Source organism: Pseudonaja textilis, chromosome 11 (assembly GCF_049901715.1).
Source record: "Pseudonaja textilis isolate UNSWEBS1 chromosome 11, rPseTex1.2, whole genome shotgun sequence".
In the NCBI taxonomy this organism is placed as follows: domain Eukaryota; kingdom Metazoa; phylum Chordata; class Lepidosauria; order Squamata; family Elapidae; genus Pseudonaja; species Pseudonaja textilis.
The window spans coordinates 3,485,731-3,500,682 of NC_142000.1; the positions used below are offsets into that span (position 1 = coordinate 3,485,731).

The 14,952-nt window shown below is 42.8% G+C and overlaps 1 protein-coding gene across 5 annotated transcripts; it reads right to left on the minus strand.

The window, feature by feature from the left end:
- Nucleotides 1-1,660: 1,660 nt before the first annotated feature.
- On the minus strand, nucleotides 1,661-14,803 carry CIAPIN1 (cytokine induced apoptosis inhibitor 1). 5 transcript variants are annotated; one of them, XM_026714435.2, is made up of 9 exons: nucleotides 14,735-14,803; nucleotides 11,436-11,611; nucleotides 9,660-9,812; nucleotides 7,245-7,321; nucleotides 6,682-6,847; nucleotides 6,054-6,127; nucleotides 5,534-5,649; nucleotides 3,785-3,854; nucleotides 1,661-2,320 (listed from the first exon to the last, which is right to left on the minus strand). In XM_026714435.2, the coding sequence occupies exons 2-9, from the start codon at nucleotides 11,590-11,592 to the stop codon at nucleotides 2,210-2,212; spliced, it is 924 nt and encodes a 307-aa protein (XP_026570220.1). In that variant the 5' UTR covers nucleotides 11,593-11,611; nucleotides 14,735-14,803; the 3' UTR covers nucleotides 1,661-2,209. The 5 variants fall into 5 exon arrangements, with proteins under 5 accessions (XP_026570220.1, XP_026570218.1, XP_087796579.1 ...); XM_026714433.2 differs by having other exon boundaries at nucleotides 11,436-11,635; XM_087940453.1 differs by having other exon boundaries at nucleotides 14,617-14,803.
- Between the last annotated feature and the right edge of the window lie 149 nt (nucleotides 14,804-14,952).

A 14,952-nucleotide genomic window follows, 5' to 3' on the forward strand; every position in this document is an offset into this window, starting at 1 on the left:
ACATTAAAGATTTAACTTCAGAGATACTTAGAAGCATAGAAACAAAAATATGTAAAGAAGGAAATTACGAGGAAAAAAGAAGCGGAAGTGACAAGTCAATAATTCATGGTTAGAGACTGGAGCCTGCATTATTTAATCTGCTAATTGGTTGCTGTTTAGATTTGCTCTTTGTAACCATGTGTTAACATGCTGCGTATTAATAATGCATTTTATGCAGCTGGGAGACTTATGATATATATACATACAAAGGGAGCTTTTCGAGGGAACATTAAAGAATCATTTCAAGAGATCAGCTTGCACTGCAATGGGAGAACAGTTTATTTTAAAAAAGCACCACCAAAGATCAGGTTTCTCTTGAAGTGACATCATTGGATGGAAATCTCTTCACTCTTAATAGTCTGGTGGCCAGTATAAAACTTGTTGTTGGAATAAAATTAAAAGGGCGCTGAAACAGTAAGCAAAATTCCAAAGTCCTCAATTTTATGGCTGAGTCTATACTTTGGGTTGTGTGACAGTCATAAAGGGGGTCAAACACATGAGTGTACCCAATTTTATGACTTTTCTGTGGTTAAAAAAGGGGTTTATGGGGTGGATTTTTTTTTTTTGAAAACCAGATGTAAACACATCAAAAATTGCAGTCACACAGCAGCCAGAGGCTACAAATGGCCAAAATGCAGTTATGGGGGAACGCCACAGGTAGACACTAGGACTTCAAATCTGGGTCATAAAGTCCCTTTTTCGGGATTCCCCGTAACTTTGAAAGGTTCCTAAGCAACTGGTTGTAAATTAAGGACTCTGTACACCTAAAGTCACAGCAGTGGACCTCCAAGCTTGCAGCCCTCTTTCGGAGTCCATCCTCAGCCCCTTATAATTTATTAGACAGTTCAAATTATTGCAGAACGCCCTTCGTTCCCATTGCTAGCAAAATCATGCTTAGACTTGAGCCTCACATGGGAGGGAAGGCAGATATTCAAGTTTGCTTTAGAAAAGGCCAGGAAACACACTTTTTTTTGGATGCACACTGAATCATTCTTAGGGTCTAAGGACCCTAAACAAGAAAGACAAGAACTGGTTGAATTAATAAAATTCTGTTGACTTCACCTTGGAAGATGGGAATGTATGGACCTGTGACGACCGATGTTGGCAATGACCTGGCCTCGCTCTTTGGAAGCCTTGTTCATCTTCTTTCATCTGGAATGTGGTTTCCTGACCTATATATGGGTTTTATGTGGGGTTCTCCGTTTTCTTAACTCTTCCAGACTTGTGATGGCCAACACACTGGAAGGCCTTTCTATATTCAAAGATAGTGGGGTGTTTTTTGGTATTTGTTGGCTTTTTCAATTATTTAGTGACTATCAGAAATAACGTTTTTGTTTCCTGGCCTTTTCAACCTGAATATCCGCCCCTGCCCTCTTCCCACGTGGGGCTCTGAGCTGAGCATGATTTTGCTAGCAATGGAAATGAAGGACGTTCTGCAATAATTTGAACCCGCTAATAAATTAACCTCCTTTGGTATGTAGACTGATCCCTTACAATCTGCCGTGATCAATCAGCCAGCCAGCCAGCCAGCCTGCTGCTCTAATGCTGTATAATCCCCGGTCAATAGGCGTCAAGCTCCAGATTGATTGTATAAGCCTTTTCTAGAAGAGCCACGAAACAGTTTCAGATCCAACTTTTTATTACACTCACTTCTGAGACAGTATTTCCAGCAATCTGGACTCTCAAACTTTCTTTAAAAAAAAAACCACAACCAGCTGGAATAGTGACTTCTGCGTAAAACTCCTCGGGAAAATAATGATCGAGACCTTTGTGAGCCAAAGTAAAACAAAAGTAAGGTCGAGAGTTTCACAGGTTTAATTTTGAATCCTCCCCTCGGTATAAAACTGGGGATGGAGATGTACGGTGCACCTTTTGAGTACAAGCCAACGCCACCCGCCCCGCCCGTCGGGGTTTGGCACAGCCACGTTCTGCAGGCAAAGTAAATGGAAAGATTACTAGCGAGATCTTTTGATCTGCAGGACGTGGGGGAACAGCCAAAATCTGTGTCGGCCAGGGAATCCTGAAAGCGGACACAGCCTGCATTGGTCCACCTATTTGTTTGCTGATCCCCCCACCAAGTCCAGACTTCCTCCCTCTTTACTAGAGAAACTGCCGGTTGTGTCCAAACCATGAAGCACCGCCAAGGAAGCTGTGAGTTGCTGCTCCTCTCTCAGGAGTCCTGAAGGTTGGTTTCGCTCAAGAGGATTTTCTCGCCAGGCTTAAAGGCTGGCATGCCACGGTAAGGGCAGCTGGCGCAGCGGAAGGCATCCCCCAGGTAGCACTAGAGAGGAACAAAAGTGGCATCTGAAGAAGGCGAAACCACCAGACCAAAGAGCAGCCAGCCTTCAGGGTGACTTGTGCTCTTAATTGTAGGAGACAACCAGGCTGAGGCCGAGGGGTGTGTGTGTGTGTGTGTCAAGCACTTCATCAGTCTGGAGTCTCTACGCTCCCGTAAGAGACCTAAGTCCAGCCACCCTTGACTCTTTTCTGGTGCCAATTCACCTGGACCCTCAGTGGTTCAGATTCTGGTGTATAGGTCACATGGAATAAACTAGGATCTTTGAACCCCATCCTGCCCCCTGAGTTCTTGCACCCGGGCCAGTTGTCTCCAGGAGCCAGATACAGACTCGTTGAAGAGCCCAAGGGCTGCTTGTGCTGCTCTTATTCCCTCCAAGGTGTCATCAGAATCCCGATTTTACACCACCCAGAGTCACCTTGCAGTGGAGATGGGCGGCATAAAAATTAATAAACAAATCCATAAATGAAACAGCATCCTATTACAGTTGGGCGGAGTGGATGTGCTCCAGGCCTCTTCCGTTAAAAGGCCGTCTTCTTGTGGGAGCAAGGAAGGGGGTCTTCTCTGTCACAACCCTCTGGAATTGCCTCTCCCCGGAGACATGGCCAGCGCCCACTCTACTGACGTTCTGGAAAGCGCCTCCCCCAATATACATAAAAATATAAATAAATAAATTTAAATCATGTGTCTCCGGGAGGCTGCAATGGCCATAAATGCAGGCCAGTTCCTAAGCATCCAAATGTGATCACGTGATGGGGGAGGGTTGTTGGAACTTTGAAGCCAAGTTGTAAGTAGCTCTGGAGAAGTCTGTTGTAACCGCTAAGTCAAAAACTCCCTGTATCGTACTGGGTAAGCCACCCAGAGCCCACTCGGGTAGGCACCTCTCTTAAATTTGGTAACTAAATGGCTGAATCCAGCTAGATAAGGAACCGGAGGGAGACTGTCACCTAGCTGCTGCCTCAGGTGATCAATGCCTCCAGACCCCGCTCCACAGAGAAGGGTGTCATCCAGAACCTGCTCTCCTGGATCTATATTGTCTTACGGCACCAAGATCCAAAATCCATCAAGCTCCAAAATGCATGTCACACATGCAGATGCTGAACGTGGATGTTGGTTGCCAATTCCTCATATCAAAAGAATGATCCCTTTTAAAAAATCTAGTTCATTGCTTGAAATGCCAATCAATTAAATGTGCGCATGAATCAAACCCACCATCTCTGTTAAAAACAAATATTAAACTGGAAGCATTCTGACGGGAAAGGCGTTTCCTCCTTGTCTCTTTCCTTACTAAAAATACATAAAAGCATCAGCTAAAATTAGCAATGGCCTATTTGTTCATGAATAAAAATCCTTATTCTATAAATTATCATTGTGGGACACATAGTTGGCATTATGTTCTAATGTTAGACTAAACAATGTCTGGATTGAGAGTGAAAAAATAATAATTACATTGCCGCAAGCAGATTTTGGCTGTGCATTTTTCTTCTCTTGCTCTAGTTCTTCAGCAAGGCCGCAGGTGCTGTAGAGGAAAAAGATGCGGTAAGTTTAATAGAACAGAATTCTTGTATTGGCCAAGTGAGATTGGACACACCAGGAATTTGTCTTGGTGCAAAGACTCTCAGTATACATAAAAGAAAAGATACACTCGTCAAGAGTCAAGAATCATAGACATAGGGTACAATAAGCAATCAAATCATACTAGGAAACAGTCAATATAAATCCTAAGGATACAAGTGACAAAGTTACAGTCATACAGCCACAAGTGGGAGGGGACAGGTGATAAGGAGTGATGAGAAGATTAATAGTAATAGTAGTGCAGCCTTTGTAAATAGTTGGACAATGTTGAGAGAATTATTTGTTTAGCAGAGTGATGGCATTTGGGAAAAACTGTCCTTGTGTCTAGTTGTTCTGGTGTGCAGTGCTCTACAGCGTCATTTTGAGGGTAGGAGTTGAAACAGTTTATATCTGGGATGTGAGGGGTCTGTAGATATTTAAATATGTTTAATAGACATAAAGAGACCATGAAGATTGCCTTCTCCTTGTGAATCTTCGACGGAGGAAACATTTATGTATATCTGTCTGTCCTTCCTTCTTTTTTGCTCATTTGTTCTCAAAAGGGGAAAACCGCAAGAATTGCCAAGAATTTAATGTTGTCAATGTATATACTATTAAAACTCTTCTGCCTCTGTTTGCAACCTTCAGCTGTGTGAAATGGAGCATCGTAGGGCAACCATTTTTGAATCAAAGTAGCTCAAAGGGGCTAACTTAAAGAATGCACCCAAAATCAAGGACTCGTTGCTCCCAGGGGACTGAAATGTCCATGCCTTCAGGCCAGTTGTACAAGTAATCCTCAACATATGACCACAATTGAGCCCAAAAGATATGTTGCTAAATGAGACATGTGTTAAGTGAGTTTTGCCACAATTGTTAAGTGAATCGCTGCAGTTGTTAGGAACATGGTTGTTAAGTGAATTTGGCTTCCCCCGTTGACTTGGTCAGAAGGTTGCAAAAGGGGATGGTCACATTGCCCTGGGACGCTGCAACTGTCATAAATATGAGTCAATTGCCAAGCGGCTGAACTTTGATCAGGTGACTGTGGAGATGCCGCAATGGCTGTACATGTGAAAAACGTTCATAAGTCACTTTTTTTCAGTGCCATTGTAACTTTGAATGGTCACTAAATGAACTATTGTAAGTAAGCATCCCTGTGGCTACATGATTGTGATTTCTGACATTCCAGCAAGGTTCCCACTTGCAAAGCTGATAGGGAAACGAGTAGGAAGTCAGAAGTCATTCCCATTGCTTTGTTCACCTGTAGTCATTCTGTTATCGCTTTAAGTAAGCATCTTGGAAAAGGTAATCCAACGGATTAAGGGTCAGCTAGTATTTAAATAACTCCAACTCCTCATTTAACCCCAAATAAATGTGTTTGCTCCATCACAAGAACAATGATTTTAAATCAGGGTTTCTCAAACTTGGCAAGTGGGCTTCAACTCCCAATTTCTGTCTGGGAAATTCTGGGGCTTGAAGTCCCCACATCTTAAAATTGCCAATTTGAGAAACACTGATTTAGAAGGTTTCACCAGGACTGCAATCCATGGTCTCTATTTTCTAGATGTTGTTTTCTCTGCGGCATTTTTGTTATCGTGCTTCAGGTGTCTATGTATTGGTAAGTCCTTGACTTATTTTGACACTCACCAATTCTTACAGGCTTTCCTCTTTCCAGATTCCTTACAAGAAGGTGCTTTGAGAGATGCGGGATCTGGCTTTTTCAAATCCTCAGGATCCAGAAGCTCATCTGAATCCAGGAGATCCTGGAGACAATAAGAACCCAGAGAAAACAAATCCCAAACAAATCCCAGATCCACAGGAAGCAAAGATCCCCGGGCGAAGTTTGTTACTAAATGCTTAGAGCTGCTGAACAGCTTTGAAGACTTTTTTTAAAAAAAGATAAGCAACAGTAATAAAATGGAGTGCTGCTTCTATCAAAAGAGGGGAACTGTATAAAATCCAGATTTGGGGGGAGAAAATACATATAAAATAGTTTCAAAATTCCTCTTGGGTGGAGCTGCCCAACCTTATTTGCCTCTTTTTCCTGGCTTAGGAGGTGGCTCAGCAATAATGTGGAATACAGAAAACATAACCTTGCAAATCAAGGCAGGGCATCCCTTTGGGTGAGGTTGTCTGGCAGCCTTTGGAGGGGCCTTTCTGCACCTACCACGTCCTCGTCATCCATGTCATTGGCAGAAAGAGTCCAGAGTTTTGCAGCCGTGGGATCCACCCGTGGTTTTTCTGAAACAACCAATCGACCCCAGAGAACACAATTGTAAAGATGATGTGACAAGCCTCAAAACGTCTTAGTCCTATGATATAAAACCATCCCGGGGACTATTGATACCTCTGAGCTGAGTGTATTATTTAATAATCAATTTAAACAAAAATTATAATCATGGAAAATCTGATCAAGTATTATTCTTTTCCCCTGAAGAGGCTCAAGGGGAAAATTGAGGCAGGGCCTTTTAATCAACAGCCAAAGGGCCGGGCTTTTCAGAACTAGTTTGGTGTGGAAGTGAAGGTGCTGGACTGAGAGACTGAGTTGCATTAAGCCAGTTGGGTGACTTTGGGCTAGTCCATTCTCTTAAGCTAACCCACCTCAAAAGGTGGTTGTTGTGGGGAAACCAGGAGGTGGGAAGATTATATTCACTGCCTTGAACTGGACAAAATAATGGTGAGGTATACATTCAATCATAACTTCCCCGTACTTAGGATGGTTTCTACAGATGTGCTTAAGTGAACCTAGGAGCAAGATCTGAGAAGATAAAAGCCCCTGCCTATGGCTTTCTTACCAGTTGGTGGTTTCTTGATAGTAGAAAGCTTGAGCTGACTTGAAGATCCAACCTCAAAATTGGGCTTTTTGCCTTCTAACTGAACTGCGAGAATTTCATGGCACTGCAGATCCAGATGCTTCTGGACAGCTTGAATTTGTTCTGAGGTTAAAGCATCCTTCTGCAGCTGGAAGGCGGGGGGGGGACGGGACGGGGGGGGACACGATGACGACAAGTTACTTTACCAGTTAATCCATTCAGGCAGGGAAGACCTGAACAAAGTGCTTATTAACCAATGATGGCTTATTACAGACAAAATAACATTTTCTCCTATTAAAGGAAGATTTTTCCAGAGGCATTTTGGCTTACTCACTGTATAAACCCAATCTTTTGCTTCTCAAATGTATTTTCTCTCTCCTTTGAAGTATGAATTGAGATTATAAGGTTGCTGTATTGCATATTTTATATATACTTCTAGCAACCAGCTTTATAAAGCTGTAATTTTGAACAGCAGCATAAAGGCCTTTTTAAAGTGCAGAGTTTTCTAAAATGATCTCTTGACAACTCAACATCAAAATGCTTACCTCCTTTACCTCAACCAAACCAGAGAGTGTTGCGATTGTTTGTAGTTTGCTTACTGTCTTGAGTTTGTCATCGTTACCTAAGAAATAGAGCAGATAACAAATATCCATAAATAAAAGTTATGAGGATGAAAAAAACAACTTCTGACAGGCTTTCCAAATCACTCCAGATAAAATAGACTGGTTTAATAAAAGAATGCAATAGGGTCAGGCTTCTCTTATGTACTTCCACAATTTTCAGAGAGCTGCAAAGGTCCTGTAGTTCACGTTCGTGTCGTTTTCAGGGCGAAAGGATCAGCCATTGCTATCACTGTTGCCTAACTGGAAGCTCCTTCCATGCCCCCATTAATGTGTCAACCAAATTGGTACTTATCTACTTGCAACTGCATCCTTTTGAATTGCTACATCAGCAGCAGCTAGAATGAATGACGGGAGCTCACCCATCATACAGCAGCACTCAGGCGGGCTTGCTGATTGTCAACTCAATGTCCTAACCACGTGAGACACGTTGCTCCTGTTCTTGATGTATAATTCTTACAGGCAAACTGATTTATTCAGCTAGCCATGATATAGCAATAGCACTTAGACTTATATACCGTTTCACAGTGCTTTACAGCCCTCTCTAAGCGGTTTACAGAGTCAGCCTCTTGCCTCCAACAATCTGGGTTCTCAGATATGGTTTTAATTGTATTTCATTCCCTTCACCATGTTTCACAGGGAAAAAAACTTACAGTTGTGCCAGGAAATTAGAGGGAACACGAAGGAGCTTCATGGATTCTTACCAGCCCTCACAAATCTCACATAACTGCATTACATTACTTTCTCGTCTCAACTGGTTTTAATACTAAAGCGCTAAATAACTTGGAGTTCATCTCTAGTCCCCTCTCAGCTTGTCTGGAGTCAAATTGTCATTTGTTTGTTATTTATCATTACCTCACGTGCAAGTTTCTGATTGATAAAAGAGAAAGCATTTTCAATTGTAACACCAAGCACTATGGAGCCCACACAGACCCATTTTCAGATGTGTGTTAATATGCTGCTATAAGATATTGTTTCTTAATCTGCTTTCTATTTTCGCTGTTTAAATGAGACTGCTTTGTTTTGTACTGTATCCGAATCCAAATGTTCAGGAACTACTTTCTTAAAATAGAAAAAAGGAATAAAAAATAGCCACAGTACTGCAATCTTAGGAGAGGTGAAATCAGTAGGGGTGCAGCTTTGGGGCCAGATAGTAACAAGAGGAACCAGGGGGAAATGCAAAGGATGGGATTCTTGGGGCTGGTCCAGAGGATGACTCTGTAAACCTCTTAGAAAAAGCTGTAAAGCGGGATATAAGTCTAAGGGCTATGGCTATTATGATGGGCCAGTTCATGGCTGGCTGATGTCTCAGATTTTAGAAGCCGTTTCTCCCTGTCCAGAATGGAGACTTGTGACAGGATAAAATTAAACAGGATCCCTGTTCAAACAGGTGCAATCTGGGTTGCACATGGTTTCAGCAAGTGATAGCTTCAGATTAATTCTGTCTCGCCCAAAGACTAAGTAGAGTCACACTAGGCTGTTCCTTGGAAGTACATCTCAAGGTTACTGAGGCTGAACTGGAAAGTCAGAAACACCTCTTGGAAGAGAAGTCGTAGCCCATTTGTAGGCTATTGTTAAGAAAACTCCATAGATGTACAGCGTCTATGTAACCATCCAACGCTGGCCAAACTCAATGACATTTTGAAGTATATATCTTTCCTCCCAAAGGATTTTCCCTGATACCATGTTTTAAGCTTATGATCACAATACAGCCCCAAATTTTTATTGCTAAGTGACATTTGTTAAGTAAAATCTGCCCCATTTTACGACCATTCCAGTCACAACTGTTAAGTGAATCTCTGTAGTTGTTAGTGACACAGTTGTTAAGTGAAACTGGCTTCCTCAGTTTACAGAGTCAGCCTCCTGCCCCCAACAATCTGGGCCCTTATTTTACTGATCTCGGAAGGATGGAGGGTTGAGTCAACCTTGAGCGGTTCAACCATGAGCTGTTCAGAATCGAACAGTCAGCAGAAGCAGCGTGCAGTACCGCATTCTAATCACTGAGCCTCCACTTTGCTTGTCAGGTCAGAAAAGGTGATTGCATGATTCTGGGACACTGTAACCGTTCTAAACAGTTGCCAAGGGTCTGAATTTTGGTCACGTGACTATGGAGATGCTGCAATAGTTGTAAATGTGAAAAGCGGTCATAGGTCCCTTTTTTGGGGTGCTGTTATAACTTTGAATGGTCACTAAGTGAACTGTGGTAAGTTGAAGACTACCTGTGCAAGTGTGTTGAAATCAACCAAGTTTGCACTGGCCTTTTATTCTCCCCAAGTGCAAAAGTGAGGGTGATGGAGCTCCAATTAATGGCTGGAAATAAGCGAAGGACTAAAGACTTACCTGTTTCGGTGGTCACTGCTTCTTTCAAAAGGACACGGCCTCCAGGCTTGACAATCCGAGCTATTTCAGCAAGAAGCTCTGCACTGTGCTGTGTTAGGCTGCCAGGAACCAGTCCTGAAAGAACCACATCAAAGCTGGACTCTTTGTGGGAGGCTGAGAAAATAAAATGGGAAGCACATACATATACCAATTATACTTACCCGTATATGCACGTATGCAACATGCTAGCTGCAAAATTCTGGGAGTTGAAGTTTACATAGCTCAACGTTACCAAGTTCAAAAAACACTGCTTTTGTCACTGATGACTTCCATGCAATGAATAGCTGTTCGTAGAGTGAGAAAGACTTGGTAAACTGCTTCCAAGCTTAGAAAACTGTTGTGGAGATGATTATTTCCAGCTTTTTACAAATTGAGGAAAGATCCAGATTCCCAACCAAGGACCCTGAGTTGCATAAAGAAGGTTGTCTTATTCTGTGCCAAATATTGCTGTGGAGGTTGTTATGAATGTGCTTTGCCTGCCTTGATTCTGGTCTTTCTGGATGAGACAGCTGAGCCTCCGTCTTCAGGTGAACCTTTTACCCAACAGTTGGATAAAGCTTACTTTGAGTTTGACTCATTTACTAGGCCTCTTATTTTATATTGTTATGGACCACATTCAGTTCCTTGAACCCTATATAAAATTATGTTTCTCATAAAATTTATGAGGAACAATATAAGAGGTTTCTCTGGTAGGTCTTTGATGTAATCTTTGATGAGTTTTGTGCCCTCCTATCCAGAGTGCCACTGCCTTTCCACCTCCTTCGGGTTTTATATAGAGGTTATCACAATGAGCTTTAACCTACATTTTATGAGGTTCTTTTTTCAGTTCATGCTATTTCTTTGGTAACTTACAGTATCTATCTGCATTTATACATTTCCTTTGTCCTTCTGCTGCGTGGATAGCTACCTAAAATGTCTTCAGATCAATCAGATGTTCAGATGGAAAAAAGAATTTATTTTCCTATATTTCAGAAGTTAATTGTCATTAACTTTGACCTTATCGTGAATATTGCTATTTGGTAATATGGTAAGAGGCAACAGAAAGGAGGTGAACTGGAGTATTTCTTATCAGTAAACTTATTTTGGCCGTGTGCTGTCGGGGGATGTATTTTGGATAGACTATTTTAATTATTGTTGAATAAAAAAACACCCTTCCGATACTCTTCGTTGTCCTAGACTAAAGGAATAATCTCAACACACAGTGTCTGAGCAGGAAGTCCACACTTAATAACTGCTAATTGTGTTGCTAAGCAACATGGCTGTAAGTTAAACACCACATGACCGTGCCAACTTACACCATTTTTTAGCATTGTTAAGCAAGTCACTCACAGTCATTAAGTGGGATATCATGTGACTGCAAATTACAGTTTGACTGCCGGCTTCCCTAGACTTTGCTTGTTGTGCAAAAATGTCAATTACGTGACCGGAGGATGCGGTGACAGTCATGAATGCGCACTGGTTGCCAAGTGCTCAAATCTCAATCATGTGACAGCAGGGATACTTTGACAGTCACAAGTTCAAAGACCTGCTATAAGTCCCCCTCATTAGGGACCAATCATAATTTCAAATGCTCATTAAACAGGGCAATCGTTAACCAAGGACCATCCTGCATAGAGCATAAGACTTAGCATAAATTTTCTAAGGTATTAACAATGAAGAATTCTCCTTTATAAATGGCACATGTTATCTTTAATTCAAATGTATTTACCACAATAATGAGTACTTCTGAACACTCACAATAAAGCAGTTGATTGACGTTTTCTACAGAAACCTGATTTTCAGCTCCAATAATTGCTTGAACATCCTGGACAAATTTCTGAAGTGCCTCGGGAGAGGCGTAACTATCGCAAACCACAGCCACTTGTTCGCCGAGAGAGATCCCATACTCTGCCATGCTGGAATTAATTCAAGATCTGAAAGAAAGCAGACATTGCTCCCTAAAATAAAAAAGACACAAAATGTAGCAAATATAGGTCCAAATTAACACGATATTTTTGAGATACTTTGTGACTTGCATCCAAAAAATCTTAAATTTAGAAGGCATCATGTTGAAGAATTGCATACTTTCCAATTATAGAGAGAACTAGAAAACACTGGGTGAAATATTTTACAAGTAGTCCTCATTTAACAACCGGTTAAATGGTTGAAGTTACAAATGGACCTCTGCAGAGCTGCTTACGACCTCATCTGATTTCCAAGTTCTAAAAGCCACCACTCCCTGGTCACGTGATCCCATTTTGGGAGATTGGCATCTGGTTCACATTTACAGCCGTGTGCAGTGTCCCGCAGTCACATGAGCACAATTTTTAGTGGCTTTTGCTAGTTTCTCACCTTTCTTTCTGGCAACAAAAAAATGCCCATTGAGGAAAATGGGAAGACAGAAATGAGAAAATCCAAGGGAGATGGGCTATTAAGAAATATGAAATATAAATAAATAAAATGGGTTTGCAAGATCTAATCTGGGTCAGTCCTCGGGACCAGCGATTTACTGTTTATAGGAAGAGTAAACCTTTGGTCCCTGTGACCAACCCAGATTGGATCTTGCAACATTGTCCTGGGACAGGTACATTTCCCCTTATTTATAAAATGGGTTTGCTTAATGACCACAGCATTTGCTTAACAACTTCCCCCCAAAAGGTCATACAATCGGGCCCAGTCAAATGGTGACCCACTTAATGCTCTGCTCATCACCGCTTATGACCATAAATCCAGGCTCAATTAGTTGTTAGTTGAGGATTGCCTATATTTTGCTTGAGTACTCATATTGGAAAAATGTATATCTGAAGAAGTTCTTTCTTAAAGGTTTAATGCCTTAAAGCAAGGCATGAGAAATACGTTTTTGAATAGCCAATAAAAAATGAGTAAGAGGAAATCTACTATCCTTGTTCACATCAGCTGATATGGGGAAAGGACCTTCCATTCTCAACAGTTATTTTGCTAAAGGCAAGATATGATAATTCAGACCTAAATTTTCATTTCTCTTCTTTTAAACTAAAGTCTATTTCAAAATCTTCCTTTCCTGCCTCCTGTTACTGTCAGCTACAATAAGTATCCTTAAATATTCCTCTAAAGCTGTGCTGTTTAACACAGAGAGCCTGTTTTATATGCAAACGGAGGTTTAAGGGGATAGAGCTACACCCGTGTTAACAATAACTGCAAGGAGATGAGAACAAGGATATATGGTCAATTCTTTTTCAGTCCCCCCGAAATGGCATTTTTGCCATTATGTACATTATAAATGCCAGTGTGAAATAGTTTTAGCTGCTTTTCCTTTTCTGTCCTGTCTTTAGTTATTATTTCTTGTGCATTCCATAATAAGAGAGTGGTGTGATAAGTATGTTTATTCAATGTACAATCATAGCCCAAATATTACAACAGTAAAAAGGAAGATAAGCTTTACAGAGCATAGCACAAAAGCCAGATAGAAAGAAAAGGCTCTGCAATTCAAAAATAAAGTATTTATGTTGTTGGGTCAGAATTTGACCCGACCTTGAGAGCAGAACTTGGTCACTGCCAAGGATGTAAAATCATAGTGACTAGCCAGCAATATTTTAATATAAAGACAATCTCTGCATTCTGGGAAGTCAGCTAACAGCAGTGCAGTACATGCTTTATTACAGATATTAGTTCTACAACAGAGGCACTATAATAAAACATGACTTAAGGATTCCATTACGTTTGACTCGCAATGGCATAATCGATTGTAATAAGCAATTATTTTTGAATTTTCCTTTCCAGCAGTAGTAGGCAAGGCATCATCATTAATGAATGGTACCTATGGGCACCAACTAAGGGATGGGGGTTGACTTATATACAACAGCAACAGAGAAACAGGACTATAAATCCTCCTCTCAGGTTCCTCCTAACTCCTTGTCCCCTCCTTTTCCTTCAGTCAAGCCTAGTTCCAGGAACATGCATAAATGTAGGGAAATAAGAAAGGAAACAGCCACTTTGCTCTGGTGCAGGGGTCTCCAAACTTGGTGATTTTTAAGACCTGCGGACTCCAGCTCCCAGAATCCCCCCCCCAGCCAGGCCTGCGGACTCCAGCTCCCAGAATCCCCCCCAGCCAGGCCTAAGGACCCCAAATCCCAGAATCCCCCCCAGCCAGGCCTAAGGACCCAAATCCCAGAATCCCCCCCAGCCAGGCCTGCGGATCCCAAATCCCAGAATCCCCCCCAGCCAGGCCTGTGGACTCCAAATCCCAGAATCCCCCAGCCAGGCCTGCGGACTCCAAATCCCAGAATCCCCCAGCCAGGCCTGCGGACTCCAAATCCCAGAATCCCCCAGCCAGGCCTGCGGACCCCAAATCCCAGAATCCCCCAGCCAGGCCTAAGGACCCCAAATCCCAGAATCCCCCAGCCAGGCCTAAGGACCCCCAAATCCCAGAATCCCCCAGCTAGGCCTGCGGACTCCAAATCCCAGAATCCACCCCCAGCCAGGCCTGCGGACTCCAAATCCCAGAATCCCCCTCAGTGAGTTCAAGAGTTCAAAGGCCTTAGCCTTTTTAAAACTAAATAAACCTTTAAATTCTCTCACCAGGCTCATCGAGCAGGGAAAGCCCAGCCGAGTTTATGTTTAAACCGACCCCCAAATCCCTCCCTGAGAGGTCTGTGCAATCAAAATTATTTACCAGATATTGAATAGTGCTTCCCCCTGAAATTTTTAAAAAGGCCACTTTTCTCATCGGATTGGGGCTTTTCGACGTTCTTTTTTTGATGTTATTGTTTCTAAAAGTCGAAATTGACGGTTTCCCGGGGAGATTCAAGCTCCCCGCCAGCTCCATAGACAAGACCTCATCCTTCCCCTCCAGCCCAGAGAGCCGTTATTGAGAACAGGTTGGCAATCCTGAGGAAAACAAGGCCGCTTGGGGGATTAAGAGGGCCTAACCTTCGCTGAGGGCGAGCTTAGCCGGGCCCACCTCTCAGGGTTGTTGTGCGGAGGGTCTCAGACGGTCCCTGGAGCTCCCGCGGAAAAGGCGGGAAGGAAAAGGCGTTTTTCGGCTAGGAAAGCCACACCGCTCCGTCCTCGCTACCTACCGGTCGCCACTCGTGCTTCTCGGCCCGGCTGCCGTCCTGCCCTTAGCTGGGCCTGCCCTTTTCAAAGATGGCGCCGGTGGGGATGAGCTGTTCCCGCCCCCCCGACCCGCTTCAAAGATGGCGCTTCCGGCACCGCTTGGGCCCTGGAGTTCAAAAAAAAGACTGAGGGGAATTTCTGATTGGGTGGAGTCCGCACGCGGGGGAAGCCGGGAGGGCTT